General features: G+C 36.6%; 1 protein-coding gene across 1 annotated transcript; it reads right to left on the reverse strand.

The window, feature by feature from the left end:
- Positions 1–1612: 1612 nt before the first annotated feature.
- On the reverse strand, positions 1613–15168 carry LOC131070760 (lysM domain-containing GPI-anchored protein 1). The gene is made up of 5 exons (XM_058006403.2): positions 14126–15168; positions 2728–2845; positions 2468–2629; positions 2311–2342; positions 1613–2186 (listed from the first exon to the last, which is right to left on the reverse strand). The coding sequence occupies exons 1-5, from the start codon at positions 14763–14765 to the stop codon at positions 1936–1938; spliced, it is 1203 nt and encodes a 400-aa protein (XP_057862386.2). The 5' UTR covers positions 14766–15168; the 3' UTR covers positions 1613–1935.
- Positions 15169–18671: the final 3503 nt, after the last annotated feature.

Here is an 18671-nt window from a genome sequence, read left to right on the forward strand (position 1 = left end):
GAAAATAATAAATAAAGTTAATTATAAAGTAAAGCCGACCTAACTTAGACTTCGCTCCACATATAAATAAATGTCAACCTCACATTATTATTCACTCACAAGATCTCTCCATGCGAAATATACATCTGCTATATGTGAAGGTTAAAGAAGCAATTACATTCATACTTCGGTATCCTACAACAAAGAATCTATGTGTTTAGGGAATCATATTCAAAAGACAACAAATCATCATTAGAAGTCAACGAACCTTAGTAGATGCACAATGAATTCCCTTGAAAGCACAACAAACTCTCTTGAAGGACTGTGAACTAGTTTAAAGGGGCAGCAAACATCATCCAAGTGGCAGCAATCATCATCTCTGTGACAGCAAGCTAATCTTGAAGGAAGCTGACTCAATCTGCCATCCTTCTTGTGACAACAACATCTGCATCTTCAAATACTTGACATAAGTGTTGTAATGATTATATGACTATAATCCATAATCAGATCTGAGGATCTTTTCTCGCTGGGTTTTTCCTCCTAGGAGGTTTTCCCAGGGTAACCGTGTCTTGTTCTCATTTTTGTTCATTTCTATGTTATCACTAAATCTAGAAATCTCTAAATCTTTTAGCTAGTCAAACTAGTTAGAAACTAAATTCTGATTTCTAAGTTTATATCAATCTGAAAGTATTAAAATTAACAATTGGGTTTGGAAACCATGGGCGCTAATCACTTATGTTGAGCTTTATAAATGTGGCTTCTTAGCATATTTCGTATGATATGTTGGATATCTTCTAAGAAGCTTTTATGTGCCAGATTTTCTCGTGAGTTCACTGTTGATGTTATTACTCCTAAAGAGCATTGGCTCTATGCATTGTATTGTAACTATTGGTTGTTATTGATAATACAATTGAGTCTAGCTTTTGGGGTGTGGGTTTTTTTTTTCGAAAGGGTTTTCCCACGTATATCTGGTGTTATGATTTTTATTTGTTTAAATCTGAATTTGTATGTGTTTATCTAATATATAGCAGTTAAAGTGTTTCGAAGAAATTTTTTGCAGAACTCTCTTATTAGATTTAGCATTTGGAATCATTATTCCGCACTTGGCTTCCTTTTTTGAATCCTACATTTTTTTTAATAAGATCATGAATTCAATACCATTCATGTCGGGATAAATAGTAGATCTGCTTATATTAAGTTCCATAGTAGATCTGCTTAGCCTTACATTAAGTTCCATACCAGATGCCTCCAAAAATGAAATGAAAACTTCTTTGATTTTCCTAGCATTGTTATTCATGAGCACATACTAGAGCTCATATCACCCAATGAGTGTACCACATGGTGTGATTACTCTCTAATTGCATTACCATCATCCACTCTATGCAATGGTTAGGATTTTTCATGATAAAAAGAAAACAGAGATCATGGTAAATGACAATGCAAGAATACACACACATAAAGCCAAGCTCCTTTACCTGAGAGAAAGAAGATGCCAAGGTACAAATCCTGGGCCTTTCATTCAAAATCTGTTCAAAATTAACAAAATTTTTGGTAGATGAAATGCTGTATAAGGTTACTCTGTGGTATGGGATAATCACAAACCAACAGTTTTTACATTCAAGTGAAGGGACTCTTAAAGGGAAATACAGTACTTCCAAATTAACATAACAAAAGCTTGTTTCAGGTTTCAAAAATTCTTGATATCTTTACAACTCGCATGAATCCATTCAAATCGTATCTAAATTGGTAATACCAATGTTCGGTGCCTCGACTTCAGATTTTTATCGAATGAGACGTACAGTATTTTTTTGTGTATAGAATCTATAGATGCTAGAAGAAAGTTGAAATCAACCAAGAACTGAAGCAGCTTTCAGTTCGGCAAAAATTTATTGCCAAAAAATGACTACGCAGCACTGACAAAAATTTGAATACTGTAAATTTGAAAAGTCCTCTGAACTACCTGGCACAAACATGGATCAGATAAGGTAGCCCAGTTATCCATATGCTTAGGAGGGAGAGCCATCTCAGAGGCTCATTTGCAGGACAACTACTACCAAGTGGCTGGCTTGCAGGATTGGACTTGACTACTCCTATGGTATGTGATGACGGGGACATGGCAGATGATGGAGACTCTGGAATTGTTGAATTCTGTGTAGTCGTTGCTGGCGACGTAGGAGGTTTTGTGTAAACAGGCCCAAGATATTTACCTGCATCCTGAATTTGTCAGTCTATAACCTTTGGTATCAATTTAAGCAAACTCTGGCATCACCTTCACAATTTGTAAGTTAAAAAGATTCTAAACAAGAAACTGATAAAGATATGAAATTATACCTAAGCATTGAGGTTGGAGGAAATTTGTTAAACTGCAATTGCAAACAGAAAGAAAAATGAAATAAGTCATCAGGGATTAAAATGATTGCAGTCAAGGAATATTCAACTTTTAGGAAGGAATCCAATAGCTCAGAACAAAGAAACAACATACACTTACTTTGTAACAATTGTACCATTAAGATAACCACCATATAAACATGCGGTCACATTACAGCCAGCACTTGTTTGTTGTTCAATGGCATCCCCAATAAGCAGGTTGCTGTCATTACATTGCATACTGGGGCATGAGGTTCCCAGAGTGGATTCTACACAATGTAAGCTGCCAATTTCCCAATGCATTAGAGGAAGAAATCTACTCAATTATTATGACAAGATAGGAGAACCATGATGAGTCTAAAGTTAAGATCAGTGACTCACTTCATTTCATTTGGACCACAGTTGCATTGCACACAACGGTTGGCAGTGAGAGCATAGCTCCCATTGGCTACAAGTAAATCACTATCTGAAGACAAATTCAAGTTACTTGACGAACAAGCTGCAAATAAGCACTGTTGTTAGACAAAAGAATGTATATAAGATACATATTTCTCATTGGGTGTTAATGAAAGTCCTTTTATTCAAGAATACAAAGGTTCTAAAGTCACACAAGGATTCAACTTTTGCAAAGTATCAGACTAACTGGGCAGAATCAAGGCACTAGGATTACAATGGTTTCAAATCTATGACCCAACCAGGGTTTACATTTTGCACTAAGAATATCCAAAAGGACTCAAAATCAAGTTAAGGGTTCAAATCTGCACAATTTGAGCCAAATGCTAAATTGAAGTTCTTTAAACTGCTTCATCTTTCACCTGAGTTATGATAAAATCTAGAACAAGCTTCCAACACTTTCATTTACACTGTATTAAAGGCACCATATTTGATTAAAATGACAAAAGTTGGCATACATCAGCATTTAACAACAGATTTTCCTCTACGGAGTCTTAAGTCTCTATCCTTAAGTTGGACAGAAATCGCGTCAGGAAGTATGAAATAGATCAAAATAAATATTCAATTATCAAATCATCAGGTGTTGGAAATATATGACGGAAAAGTACACTTTAGAAGGCTACTGCTTATCACCAAAACTGACCTACATGTGCAGTGCCACCATCTAGGTACGGGGAACAAAGGAAGTGTAAATAGGCAATAGCAAAATATTGGAAGGGCCTATGCAAAATGTATGTATTATTTATTTAAGAAATGTTGACTTTTCCAAGGATGCTGAAGATCAAAGCAACTCTGGTATTGAGCTTATCAGCTAAACATAAATGCTGATTATGCTCATTGGTCACAATGAGATGACATTAGTAACTGATTTCAGATCTACAATATAAATGGATACGCAAATGACACGGTGTCATTCAAACTAGCAATGTTCATTCTCCTATTTTTTAAACATGGTTCTCCAGGTCTTAAGCTTTTTATAGTGAGGCTCTTGAGAAAGAATCACCTATTCTTCAAACGGAAAATTCCCCACATTTCTTATGATTCTCTAGGTTGAAAAGCACCCCTTGAAATTTTAGTCCTCAATCTCAATTCTAGATAAGATTCTGCAATGTCCCCTTGTTGAAATAGGATTTATTAATAAATAATAATAATAAATTGAAATATAAAAGAATAAAAATAAAAATTAATATAATTAAAATTTAGTTAAGTTTAATGAATGGTCAAAAGGCATGAAATGAAAAGTTGTGACTTCCCTCAAACATGAGATATAAAAGGGAGAGAAGAAAACTTCATTTGGAAAAAAAAGGGGGGGAGAAAAAGGAAGAAAGAAGGGAGCAAAGGAATTAAAGAAGCATTAATGGGAAGAAGATAAGGAAGTGACTCTTTCAAAGGGGCAGCAATGATGAAAGGTTGTGACCCTTTTGAAGGGTGGTAATTGTGAAAGGTCGTGACCATAAAGAAGAGGTGTGACTCTCCCTTACATTGGAGGATATAAAGTGGAGAAGTTTTCATTTGAGAAGGTAGGATCCATGGAGTAGAACAAAATATCTGAAGCATTAAAAGCAGATTCAGGAGCAGACCTAAATCAGAATTATAAGAAAGTCTGGAAGAATGATATGAACATTTATCAAAGAGATCAGAACACAAATACAAATCTGCAAACAATAATAAAGAAGGCATTGAAGGAAAAGAAGAGGAAACATTAAATCAATAATCAGAGAATTAGACCTGATGGAATAGAAAGGATTCTCATACACACATATATATATATCTGAGTATAGGTAGCAAATCAGATTGATATAAACAGCAGACCTGTGCATTTAAAGAGGGAAACAACATCAAATTGAATCTGTCCAAATTACTATAGTAGACTGAATATACATAACTTGCAATAACTCGACAAGTATATTAGACAAGATTTAGTGTCCTCCCAAAAGGGGACATTACAGATTCAGAGTTTGTGAAGTGACAATAAAAACATTACCATTATTGAAACAAATGTGCTAGCATTTGAGAGTTAGAAAAAAAGCTTCAGACAAGAAACTAGATATGATAAAAACAAAGAGAGATTTGATTGGCTAGTAAAAAATGGAATCCCTATCATCAGAGAGATATGTTGCTTTAATAATGAATTCAACCTTATCATGTGCCAAAGTACAAAATACAAGTAACAATTAACCTCGGTGAGAAATTAAAAGATCGAGGTACATTTCAGAGCTGGTTTGTACCTACTCTTGTATTTGGTGTAGAAAAGTTTGGAAAGTAGATTGTGATAGGGCAAATTGGGGATGCATCCCTAGAATTTTTTGGGGGCATCCTTCTTTTCAAAATGTTCTAGGGATGGGGGGACACCTAGGGACATCCCCAATTTTTGAAAAAACATAGGAACATTTAAAAAAAATACTAAGTCATAAAAAAAGGAATTCTCCTTTGACACGGGCAAGGAGGCTACATCCACCCCCCTGCAACCCCTTGGCCTTTAGGCCTTTGGCTGTGCCTAGCACATACGATTCACTACCATGGTATTTGTCATCAACTATTTAATCAATGCTGGATAAAGAAAACTGACTTCATGTGCCAATAGCCTCCACACCCAACTCGCCCTAAATGAGGAGGAAATAAAAAGAAACTTACGCTGTTTTTGCATTTTCATATTGTAGCTGAAAGTGAAAATTGTAGCCTTCGGACATTTTGTTGTAACTTGTATACTATTTTTTAATATCACATGCATATTACAATGAATAATGAAAGCAATTAAATTTTGACATTTTCTAATTTTTTCGACTCATGTGAACTCTTAATTCACCACAATTGTTATATATTAAGGAACTATAATGTATATGATGAATGTTTTATCAGTGTTATCATATGAATATTTGAAATTTACTTATATATTTCGAATTTTTCTTATTTTTTATACAGCCGTCCCCTACTGTCCTTGGAACTCATCCCCATATCCCCTGTCGTCCACATCCTAGAAACTTAGGGTAACATAGGATTGTGAACTTATTGTACCATTGTCAAGACTTGAGTTCAAGACTCAAATAGTATTTGAGTGCAACTTATATAGGAAACCATAAACAAGTTGGAAGTAGACGATGTCAAGGAATGAACTATCAATCCCATTTTTCTGGAGTGACATTGACACACTGCAAATTCTTGAATTGCAATGAGTACATATATATTTTAAGAGTTGATGTTATTAATTATTGCTTTGAATAAAAAATCCCTTTTCAAGTGTATTAGGTATCAATCTTTTATCATGTTAGAAATGATAAGTTATTATAAAGATATTAGTGTCTTGTCCAAAACCAAAAATCAGCCAAATTTTCATCCATTGTAAACAAATATGCTAGTTTAGAAATTAAATATGTTGAGATGGCTGTTATTTCTTCCTTAAAATACTAGACTAATGATTAGAATTGGCCTCCTAAATATCACTGTGCCTATCCAAATATAGTTTGAGCATGGCATCGTAGTATGCAAGCTGAATCCAAATATGGAAAAGAATACTTTGGCATATAGGGTATGTAATGACATATCCATTGGGTGTCCATACTTGTATATGAATTACATATGCTAGGTGCAAGTCAAACATGAGTACCTCAAAATATCTAGTGGCTTAGTTGTTAATTGTTACCATATATCAGAACTATGTTTAACTAATTCAATTGGAATACAATCATAGTTAATTTGAATACAAACACTAAATGGTGCAGTCGTGGCCATGGAGTCTTACCAGACCGCCCAATCATGCAACCCACACATTCATAAGTCATAACACACAACGGATATACAAATACATACACAACAAACTCAAAGTATTTTTTTATTAATTGCTTTAGAACATTACATGCATTACAGATTACATTTGGGCCTGTTGAAAATAGCTAGGTCGGATTCCTAGCGTATTAAATTTTAATGTGGCCCTTGGTCATTAAAATTTATTGTATATTGTGATGACTTATGCGGTCACTTAATGTAATTGGGGCTGGGCACAAAATTGTAACTTGTAATATTAAAAGGGCAGGCCCTATTTGGGTGCATAAGCAAAATGTAAAGGGTAACTTGTTATAGGGCAAGACTCAAAGTGGATGTAACTTGTAATTGTAAATTCAAATTACATCTTGGTGCCAAACACCTTGCGGCCGACCAAGACTATTAGATCATTTGTAACTCATATATATGTAAGGGATGATAAAGGCTTAGAACACATTCACTCCTCCAGCAAAAATCTACTTTTGTTGAGCGAATATCTTCTGCCATACGAATTCTGATCTGCCAGCATTCAAGACCAGCGAATTCAACTTGGAGAACAGCAAATCTAATTCCTTGCATAGCAAACTTGTTTGGGAGGTCTCCTTGTCATGCGAATCATCTCAAAGGTGGTGACTTCCCTTCATGTTGTGCGTGCATCTTCAGGCTAAAGAAATCTGATTCTACTCTGCCCTAGGATCTTGTTGAAGTGTTTTTTATGCACATGCGAACACAGAATAAAATACCAAGGCATCTTATCCTCTCTTGAACAAAGTCTCTCATTTTCACCACACAAGCAATGTGGGATAAAACACTTGCATATATACTTGTTTGGTAAAAAACCAACAGGTCTGCGGCACATGCGAATAGGTGTGCTCATTATCACATGCGAACAGGTCTGCTCATTATCACATTGGAATTCAGCTAAGTTCAGATCTGAGTTTAACATTCAGATAAGTCTGCTCCTGTCTAGCCCTAGCTGGGCAAATTTGTAATTGTTTATTTCTGCCCTAATACAATCAGATCTGAGACCTTTTGATGCTGGGTTTTTCCTCCAAGAGGGAGGTTTTCCCAAGGTATATGTGTGTTATGTGTTTGTTCTTCATTTCATTCTGATTTTCTGTTATTTATTGATTAATCTGATTGCTAAAATTAACCAGGCGTACTCACATGGCCCTCTCTCTCTCTCTCTCTCTCTCTCTCACACACACACACACACACACACAGCCTCACACTCACATACCACTCTTGTCGTTTCCTTCTAGCAGTCCTTACCCCTTGTTCATCTTCCCACAAGCCCTCTCAATCTTGGTTTATGCCTTTTCTTAGTTGGCCAAAGACCCTTATACAATATTTGATCTTTCTTTTTATATTTCCTGTGTGGTGGTTCAACCATCGAAAGAGGAAGTGGAACAATAGTTGAACGGTTCAACCAAAATCTGCCATATGGGAAGGTTTTGGGTCTCACAGAAATTACCCCTCACTTGTCACTCTCTCGACTTGTGCTAAATTGTCACCCAATAGCTGCCTCCCTCTAGCAAGAACACATACACTTGATATGTTGGCTCCACAACTATACCCTAGATTCATTGTCGTTGTCATTATAACAACCTCTGACATACAGCTACCATGCCCCTGTTGCTATTATTGCGGGTCTTCCTTAGTTGGGTTCCTTGTACAGCTAGGAATTGTTGTCACAAAAGTTTACACCCTTGTTGAGATATCAACTCAACAACCTTGTGAAACATGGAAACAACCCCGAAGTGTGGGACCTTGCGCAAGGGGTTGAGTCTCCAGAGAAGGTCGGCTGACCTAGATGTAGAGTGTTGGACCAGCTCAACACTTAGAAACCCTACTCCAAACTAATCTACCAACTTGCAAAGGAAAAGGGGAGAAGGAAATGCATGAAAAGAAAAGGGAGTTGATGCACCTAGATTAAGAGTTGTTTATCGCTGCCCATAACTGGACAATACATCAATAAAAATAACCAAGGTACTTACACAATTATTTATCTTATTGGTCTCTAGAGACATATATGGAGGTTAGGATTTTATAAGATGCTGGGAGGAAAGGAAATATTCATAGCCAGCACCCACAAACATAATTAACACAACATACAAACATAGAAAAACAGAAAGAATGCATTCAAACATGAAGGTAAAAAGTATTTACACAACATATCCAAAAGAAAGATGTAAAATGATTCATTTCCATTAGCACAGAGGCTAGGCTAATTTATAGTTGCAGAACATGGGTATCTGCAAGAGAAATAAAGGGAGAACTACCTTTGGAAAAAGCTACAAAATTTGCCTTTATAGATCAAACATAACTAAGATATTATAGTTAAGGTTCAGACCCTAAACCAGTTGGGGTTATTAGAAGAGAACCAAATTGGATCAGCAGAGTCATAGAGGACATTCTCTAACGTAGGGTAGAGATCTGCATTAAATTTTGGTAGCCGAGGAGAGGAGTTGGAGTTAATTTGATCATTCTTTGACAATTGACAACTTCCATAGGCTATAAATGGGCATGGCCGCAAGCAACTGGAGCCTGCAAAAGTATGGGATGCACTCATCGCCCTTTAATGGCATTGTTATTCTATCTCGATCCCCAAAAGATGGTAATGGGTGTGATAGGCATTTAATTTGTTTGGTATGCATGATTGCCACAAGAATTTAAATACTGGTCATTGATTCCTAAAGATGTACAGGCTATTAGATGGTAAAAGGGTTACAAAGTAGCTCTGAAACAAGGACATCGATCAAAAAGATCAACGGCCATGACCTTGTCCTAAGAAAACCAATTGAAAGGTCAATGGGCCAATGAGAAATCGTCAACATGTTAGGGGTGACACATGTCATCAAAGTGCACAATCACACTTGAACGGTGGAACCTGTCCTCTCTATCTACGAACTCACGTGAAGATGCCACATGGTGCCCGAGCACATTGCGTTGCAAACCTAAGTCTTCGGGCTCGGTAGGAGTTGCACGGCCTCAACAAGTGGCGCACTGTCGGGCGACCCCTGCTCAAAAGATCCTTTTGACTTAACTTTTACCAGTAGCGCACAAAGCCACCACATGGCTCGCCTTTTGAAGAAGCAACAGCTTGAAATTAAGCTTGATCAACACTTGGATAGGTTTTGAAATAGGTTTTGGAAACCTTGTCAAGCTCCAACAGAGGTTTCAAAACCTCTCTTCCTTACCAAAATCATCCTTGTGGACTCTCGAAAATCTCCTCCATGAAGAGTTGGTCCTCATTAAAATAAGTTATGAGTTTCTTGTCGAGCTTCGACATGGTTGTGAGAACCATGTTGAGAGCCGACAGTGATTTCAAAACCACTTGTGTCGCCGAAATGAAGGTCTTTGAACTTGCATTCTTGGAAAGAAAAGCTTGAAGGCCTTGAAAACTTAACAAAATGCTAGCACAAGGAAGAAACAACTTAAAAGGAAAGTAAAACTTGTCGGCGAAAAGTGAGGTTTCGAGAACCATGTCAGAACCCAACAAAGGTTTCGAAACCATATGGAAATTTCAATAAGTATTCGTGACTTAGGCAAAAAGGGGAAAAAGGTTGAAGGAAGGGCGAGAGATAGAGAAAAAGAGGTTGCGAAAACCAATTTGGGGCCCAACAAGGTTTTGAGAACCTTGTTGGAGCCTGAAGTAGGTTTTGAAACCAGGCCAAAACTTCGACTTAACATAACTTAGTGAAAACTTGACCTTTTCAGATGAATTTTTTTGTGAAAAGGCTAAGGGCAAGCGCCCATTAAGGTTTCTCAAATCGGTTATCATCAATGGGCACTGATGGGGGCATGAAATGACAACAGGAAGTTTTGCTCCCAATCAACATTTGTATTAGCCTTATTGAGCTTTCATGAACCTTTAGAGCTCTCTCCCTTAGTTGTTTTGCCTTTTAGACGATTCAGCGTTTTGGTTAACAACTTCTCCATGAAACATTTGTTCCTTTCCTTGGTCCATTTCTTCTTTGATGATACCACCTTTCGACAAACAAAGGAGTTCATCACCCTTAGCCATTAGCCATTTCGACAATTTTCAAAATCCATGAACCCAACTTCATTTCACAAACTTCCCTAGCCTTCTCACCCTTTTTGGCAACTAGCAATTCAACAACACCTCGAACTCAAGAACCTTGGAATTGTCTTCATTTCAGTGCTTACAAGGACTTAAGAATCACTTCAGTATTCCGATGAGTTCACAAACCTTGCTAACAAAGAATCCACATGAACAACTCCACTTTGACAAATTGGCATTTCGACAAACCAAGAAGTCCGTCAACTTGGACTTTTACCGAAAAAGAAAATCTTTGACATTTCAACGAATGAAAGAATCAATGAACCAGCCTTCATGTATTCTTTGTTGATGATTTGCACTTTCGGCAAACCGGTTGATTTGCAAACCTAGGAAACCTCTAAAAGTTCCTAACTTGATCAAAATTCCACCAAATTTCCAAGAAATTGAACATCCATTTCTACAAGCAAAAACAAAGGAAAACAAACAAATCAAGCAAGGAAAATATTTTTGGTTGATGAAGATTGCTAGTGAACCAAGATGCTCCTGCATCACTAAATTTAGACATACTTCACCTTGCTCCTTAGGAACTCCCAAAGTTCCATTTTGGAAAAACAACATTTATAGAACTCTCAGGAAACATTTTATCTTTAAAGGATGACATATTCAATGTTTACCTTATTCCTTGGAAGCTTGCATAAAGTATTAACTATTAAGTGAGAAGTTAATAAAATTTTGATGCTAAGAGCATGCTTTTATGACTATATGAACATATTTCAGGATTGTACATGATCAAAGAATAATGAATTCACCTGATACGCATAAAGCTAATCCCATTAAATGGCTAAGAAAGCCCGGGAAGAGCTGGGGCAGAGGGTAAGTACTTGGGAGGCAACCTAGAATAGTTTGGTTGAGGCACTGATATATACAAGGGAACAAAATTTTCTGGTAAGGATTTTATTAGAAAATGTGTATGGGTGATTAAGCAATAAATATACAAAGTGAGGAGAAGTTTCATTGGACAACATATCCTAGGGAAAACTGACATCAAAGCTGAAATAGTTTCCCGAATCCATCCCTTGAAACATTTCCATTGCCAAACTTGAAAATAACAGTATACATTCAGTGAAGATGAAGTCAGAACTATACAACTACCAAACATCAGCCATGACCTTGAAGAGCATTATTAATCTGTATTTTGGACTTGGATGTGGTTGATGAAAGTTGTTTTGTAAACTCACTGCATAACAACTCTTCAATCTTCAGGTGGAATTCAGTTTTCAATATTTTTTAATCAACTTGAGATAATTGCATTAATTCCTACAAAATAACAGCCAGAATCCTCATTGCATCCACCCACAGCTAGCTTGTGGAATAAAGTTGCGGAACCACAAGGAAAATCCATTTGTTATCAAAGACCATGTCAGCAGCTCCAGCAGCAGATGGAAAAGATGACACTCAATTTCCAGTCCCCAGAAATGGAAGATGGGCCTCAAAGCAGCTATGAAGGACCAAGCATCAGTCATGGAGTCCAAGGAGAGAAGCTAAAAGATCTGAAACACGAACTTGTTGAGGATAGACGAGAACTTATGGATATCAAAAACCAAGTTGAAATCTGAGACTTAGATGCAGGCATGGAAGACAGCCCATTCTAGCTCAAAGTAGTATGCTTATCAGGAAGTGGACAGATAGCAGAAAAGATGAAGATCTAGGAGGCAATTTCTTATCAGTTTTGAATGTTTACTCATCAAATCTTGTTTTCTATTATGAAGCAGGAGAATAAATTATAATAATTCTGTTCTCTACTGGACTATTCTGAAAACATTTTATTTGGAGCTCATAGCCTAATGGACAGCTTGTATTTAGATCCTAGCGTGAATCACCTCTACCTTGGAGAATTTCATGCAGGTGGAAAACATATCAGTGACAACAAATATTTGCGTTGCTCTCCTAGGATTTCCATGTCTAATAATGGCAAATTAAGTTTATGGTTGTATCTGTTGAAAATCCCATCACATATGGCTGGAGAGTCGGGGTAAATGATTACTAAACATTGTAAACAATAATGGAGGCACATGTACTACTCCACGATTGAGGTCATATGCTTGAATATGGAGGAGGTGAGGGGTTGTAAACTCAAAGGAATTTAAAATAATAATAACGCAAATGTTTGATGATGGAATTCCTTAAACTAACTTGATATTTTGCTTGGCCTGATATAAAAACTACCTTTACCTTTTATCTTTAATAATTTTTCCTTTTTATCTCGCACTAGTAAATATTTATTAAAATCATGTCAATTCATTATCATGTAAGCATGAGTAGCACAGATTAGGCATTAAATCATAAGTTTGAACCTTCCAATCAGAAAATAAACAAACTGGGGGACAACTATGGTTTGCGATTTACTAGTCCCCTTTTAATAGCAAAGATGAAACAAAGTTCACACAAGTTTCTGTCCCACTGAAATAAAATCTGTCCAAGGATAAATAAAATGAAAATTCCAGCGTAGGAAACAGAATTAGTGGCTTCTGTTCACCCCAAACTCTGAAATATGATTCATTCTGCTGTGCATAAAACAGTGAACACTGATTCACAGTAGTGAATGGTAATGTGTATTTGTCTTAAAATACATAGTGTGGAGAAATCAAGCCATCGAAATTGTCCCTATGCCTAATTTATAATAAAAACCAAATCCAAAATTTCCAAGTCTGCAAATGATTGAAGATGCGTCTGATTCTAAAGCCTGTGTTGATCCGAATTGACCTTACGTTGTACTCTCTGCATTGTAAGAGGATTCACTGGTTATTTCTCTACAGATTTGTAAATATAGTTTTATGCGGATAGTTGACCTATCTGATTCTAGAATTGTAAGGTATCTGATTTTTTGCCATAAGGTTGAGGTCTAACAGCTTGTGAGGTAGTTTTTCTCAGGCAGAACGTGACAATTAAAGAATAAGGAAAAATGGATTGAGATTATTCTTCAAAGAATACCTACACCTAAGGAAGGAGGAAGTAAAAAGTGGAAAACAGTCTAAATGCTGCGTATAGCCTAAAAAGGAATACGACGATCAAAGTGCAAGCAAAAGCATGAACAGGTGAATGACGCAATCATTGCCCAAACAGGAAAAGGACAGGAAAGTGGACTTTTCTATTAAGTTGATCAGGAATGAAAAGTCATATTTCCATTGGGTCAACACCCACTCAAGGAAAATCATCTAGTCAGGTAACCCGAGATGAGAAATTTGGATTTTTCCTCTCTGATCTAGTGCGATGCCTCCTGCAAATTTGTAATCAGGTATAATCCATGTTTCATTAGGATCATCTGACCTCTGATGATGACCATTAGATACACACTGTTAAAGATATTTTCAGCAGCTGAGTTTTGTAATCGGTATACTACTAAATGTGTTTAGTGTTTGATCCACAATCCTCAGCAGTTCATATTTAATACTATTAAATTTCCGTTCCATTGGACAAACTTAGGGGTAGCTATTTAAGTATTAAAAATGAACACAGTACACATAAAGTAACAAATCAACTTACCGCTCAATGGTACTGCAAGTATATCCCCTGCTGTAATCAGGGAACTCTGAAGAGAATTCACACCCATAAGATCTGTGACAGTAGTCCCAAAAGCCTTCCCAATACTAATCAAACTATCTCCATTTCTTACAACATATGACATATAAACAGCAGGAAGGCCATCATCAGTCCCATTGAAACAGGTACAAGGAAGTGGAATCACCAACGACTGTCCCACATCTATAATCCCTGTATCAGCTATCTTATTAGCATCCTTAAGCTGGTCCCATGTGACTAGGCCTCCAAAAACTGATTCTGCAATACTTTGCAATGTGTCCACTTGGTTAGCCTGATACATTGTAGACACAGACTTACGGATACCATCCACACAGGAGCATTTTATGGGCACTTTTACCATTGATTTGGCCGGGAGTATTTGAGTTTGAGCACCTGAAGCGTAAGGATCGAATCCATTGGCACCCAGCAAGGAAAATGGATCCACCTGGAACCGCGTGGCTAGCTCAGACACTTTCAAATCTGTAGGAAGAACATAGCCCACAAGGGCACTGCAGGGGCCTGAAATACTGCATGGCTCTATGGTAGATTTGCCCTGAATTAATACAGGGCACAGAATGAGCAAACAAATCAATAAAACTTCCATTGGTATTAAATGGTTGTGAGTATATTGACGTGGGTATTAATTCTTGCGACAAATGTTGAGCCCTCTGTGACTTCCTTGTTTCCTCCTCCACATTCAAACTTCCGAGGCGTAAACCATGGGGCATTTTTAGTGTAGTGTGCTTATAAGCCATTGAATACTATATAATAATACTTGTTATAAACGGTACTGATGCCACTTACTGAAAATATAGTTTATAATAATGTCCAATTGCAGGGTTGCGAAAGATCCCGGCATGGACATAGATTCTTGTTCAAAATGACTACGGTGAAAAAAACAAATTGTTTTGTTCCTGAAAGCGTGTAAACCAAAAAGATGTTTTCTTACTCCTTTCCCGAATTTCTGCTGCTGTCAGAGCCGTATTGTGGGATTTGGTTTTAAACTAATTGTTGTAGGTGAGAAGATTGGAGGACTACGGAAAGCTGGTTCGTCAACACCATGACTTGCAGGTTAAAATTGACTGCATTAAATGCATAAATTGGACAGCTTACTTCAGCTTTCTATAAAGAGGGCGCTAAATTTGACAGTCTACCCTGCCTGTGATGAAAAAATTTCGCCCAGTCGCCGATTATGCAGTAAACATACATTCAAATGCATTCACTATAAATGATTTAACCTTTCATTTTTTTAACCACAAATTCACTTCATTATATGAGTTAGCCCTTCCTTTTTTAAGGTTTGTCTACAAATTCATCTCCTTGGTGAGTGAGGTATCTATTTGTCAAATTAATACAGCTTATCTTTTTCTAACAATGGAGCCTTGCATTCAGCAAGACTAAGAACCTTTCAACTTCATCAACACACCAAGAACCGATTGACAATTTAACCTTTTAAAAAATATCTCACAAAAATTTCTTCCTAATGTTAAAAGTATACTGCCAATTGCATACGGGTATGTGGAGAGCCATGCACAATTAAATTTAATTTTTTTAGTGTAAGATAGATTTAAGGTTTTAGTGAGTGGTCAATTTTATTACTTATATAGATTAGTACTATCAATTAGACAATGGTATTTTTTTTTCCATATTAAAGAAGTGAAGTATTTTGTTGATTGTTTTAATGGATTGGTCTGTTATGGTCAATAGTGGCACATATGCACTATCCTTATGCATATAAATATTGGTCTGTAAAGGTGGTGCATGACCCATGCAATTTTAAGAGGTAGTTGGTGGTATCCACCTCAAATTATGAAAATTTAGAAATAGCAAAATCCAAATCTCACCTTTGTATTCCCTTAGAATTACTAACTTTTTTTGCCTACATATATGTCTTTTATTATTTTCATAATAAGCTAAAACTTCTTAATTAGGAAAAGAATGTAATCTATCATTCAATATCTTAACAATTGACAAACATAGATCTGAATTTTTTTTTGAAACATAAGTAAATGAAATTTATCTTTTCTATAAGCAAGTAATAACATCAATTAACCAATAATAATTCATATGCATATATACAAATCAAAGAACATGCTCTAACATATTAAAACATTAAGTAAATACAAGAGTAGTTTCGAGTTTACAACAAACAACATTCTGATTCCATTCCGAATCTTTTAAGAACCATGGTAATTGACCAAAGGGAAAGTATCATCAAACTGATTTACCACCCAACCATAGACCTGGTGATCCCTCGTACATCTTTCTACTGGAAGCAGCCCTGCCCTTCACAAGGGTGTAAATAAATAATAGGTCTAATGACATCTTAACCTGATATTTGACCATACACAACTCTAGTCGATCACAAACCATAGGTACCTCCTAGCTAGTATGACCTTTGATTAGGTAGTGCATCTGGACCATGTGAATTGATAGATACTTGTGTAACAGAGCGCCACCTTGCCCAAAGGATTTTCATAGTTGCAAGCACAATTTAACGTGCAGACAATGTTCACCACCCTACTTAGTTGGAACATCAATCCAGGGTTTTGTCATCCTAACTGTTGGAGAAAATTAATTTCTACTCACATACTTAAGTCTACTTAGGCAATTTATTATTTCCTAGGTGTTAGGTAAGAATAATATTATTTATTATTTCCTACATTTAGTATTTTGTGTCGGGTGGTTGTACCTACCCTTGCACCTCATTGGTACTTGTATTTTGCTCTTGCCTTTATAAGGAGAGCTTATTGTACATTTTATTCATCTCAAATCTTATCATTCATCTATTGGTGAATTATATTTCTCATTGTGAAGGTTTATAGTTGTTTGTGGTCTTGGGAAATTCATAATTTCTATCATATGGCATCTTCTATGGATATGTTCTCTTCTTTTGATCCTTGTAATTCTCCTAACATATTGATGGGTAACAACACATACATGAAGGTTTGTGGGAAAGGTTTTATTGAAATGGGAGAGGGGACATTTAATGATGTTCTTTGTGTCCCATCATTGACCACTAACCTCCTTTTAGTTTATCAAATTACTCATGGGGCACAAGGTAAGATAGTGGAGTTCACTCCTGATTATGTCTACATTAGGGACAAGAGTTGTGGATCATGCTTCTAGATTGTATTCATTTTCACATTTTTCTCATGACGATGATGATGTTTTTGATATGCGCACCCATCCATCAAGGGTGAATCATGTTTGTGAGGAGAAGTTTGGACACTTGAATCATTGTGTTCTTGAGATGAGTGTTGAGCTTCCTACTCCTCTATCTCTTGCTTCTTTGGACTTGAGTTCTACTATTAAGTAGGATGATCATAGTATTTTAGATCTTGTAGTGTGGGATGAGTACTTGGATGTTATTTCACATTGGTTTGTTGAGTCTCATATTGCAGATTTGGGAGACATACTTGAGGGGGTTTCTCTTCTCTTTGATGACAGACTCATTCTAGTTGGAGATTCCTCTTCACCTTCTTTGGAGATTGACATTCATGAGCCTCCTCCTTCACTTGATTTTTCATGTTTCATGGTTCAATTTGATCATGCTTGTATGATGGGTTCTTTAAGCTTGGAGGCTTTTATTCAGTTTTCAGAGAATCACATTTGGAGACTTCCTTCCTCCTTTCAGTTGGACATGGCATGGATTCTCATCATTCGATGGACTTGTTTCTTCCTAAAGGAAGATGTGTTGCTTGTAGACATTGGGTCATCTTTTGTTTCCAATCATACTTCATCGATATTGCAACTTCTTCATTATGGAGAGGATATTATGTCTCTCATCTTCCTTCTTATGGGGGGATACTTGATTGTATATACATGATGTATATAGTCCTTGGGGGGTCTTGAGTCCTTCATGCATCATGATTTTTTTGTTTGTTTGCTCTCTTTTGGAGAGGAGTTTTTCCCTTGAGGTTTTCTCCTTTTCTCCGCCTTGTGAGAGATTCATTTCATTGCATTTGCATTTTACATGGTTACCTAACATGGCCTAGTAGTTGGGACCCATTTCGCATCTTTGCATAATAAGTGTACTCCCTAAGTTGCACTTAAGGGGGGGTGTTGGAGTAAATTAATATTTACTCACATGCTTAAGTTTACTTAGGCAATTTATTATTTCCTAGGTGTTAGGTAAGAATAATATTATTTTATTACTTCCTACATTTAGTATTTTGTGTTGGGTGGTTGTACCTACCCTTGCACCTCATTGGTGCTTTCATTTCACTCTTGCCTTTATAAGAAGAGCTTCTTGTACATTTTATTCATCTCAAATCTTATCATTTATCTATTGGTGAATTATATTTCTCATTGTTGGCAAATGCACACTCCAATGAGAAATTGTAGGTGATTGAAGGTTTTGTCATTGATGGCAACCTTGCAATCATATGATACCAGCAAGACAAAGAAACCGGCACCGGCACTGATAGACAAACTCTACACCGGCACATAGAACATCGGTAGTGAAAGGAAGGATACCGACACCTTGGCTGACTTCAATTTTGTTTAA

Source organism: Cryptomeria japonica, chromosome 2, assembly GCF_030272615.1.
Source record: "Cryptomeria japonica chromosome 2, Sugi_1.0, whole genome shotgun sequence".
Lineage (NCBI taxonomy): Eukaryota > Viridiplantae > Streptophyta > Pinopsida > Cupressales > Cupressaceae > Cryptomeria > Cryptomeria japonica.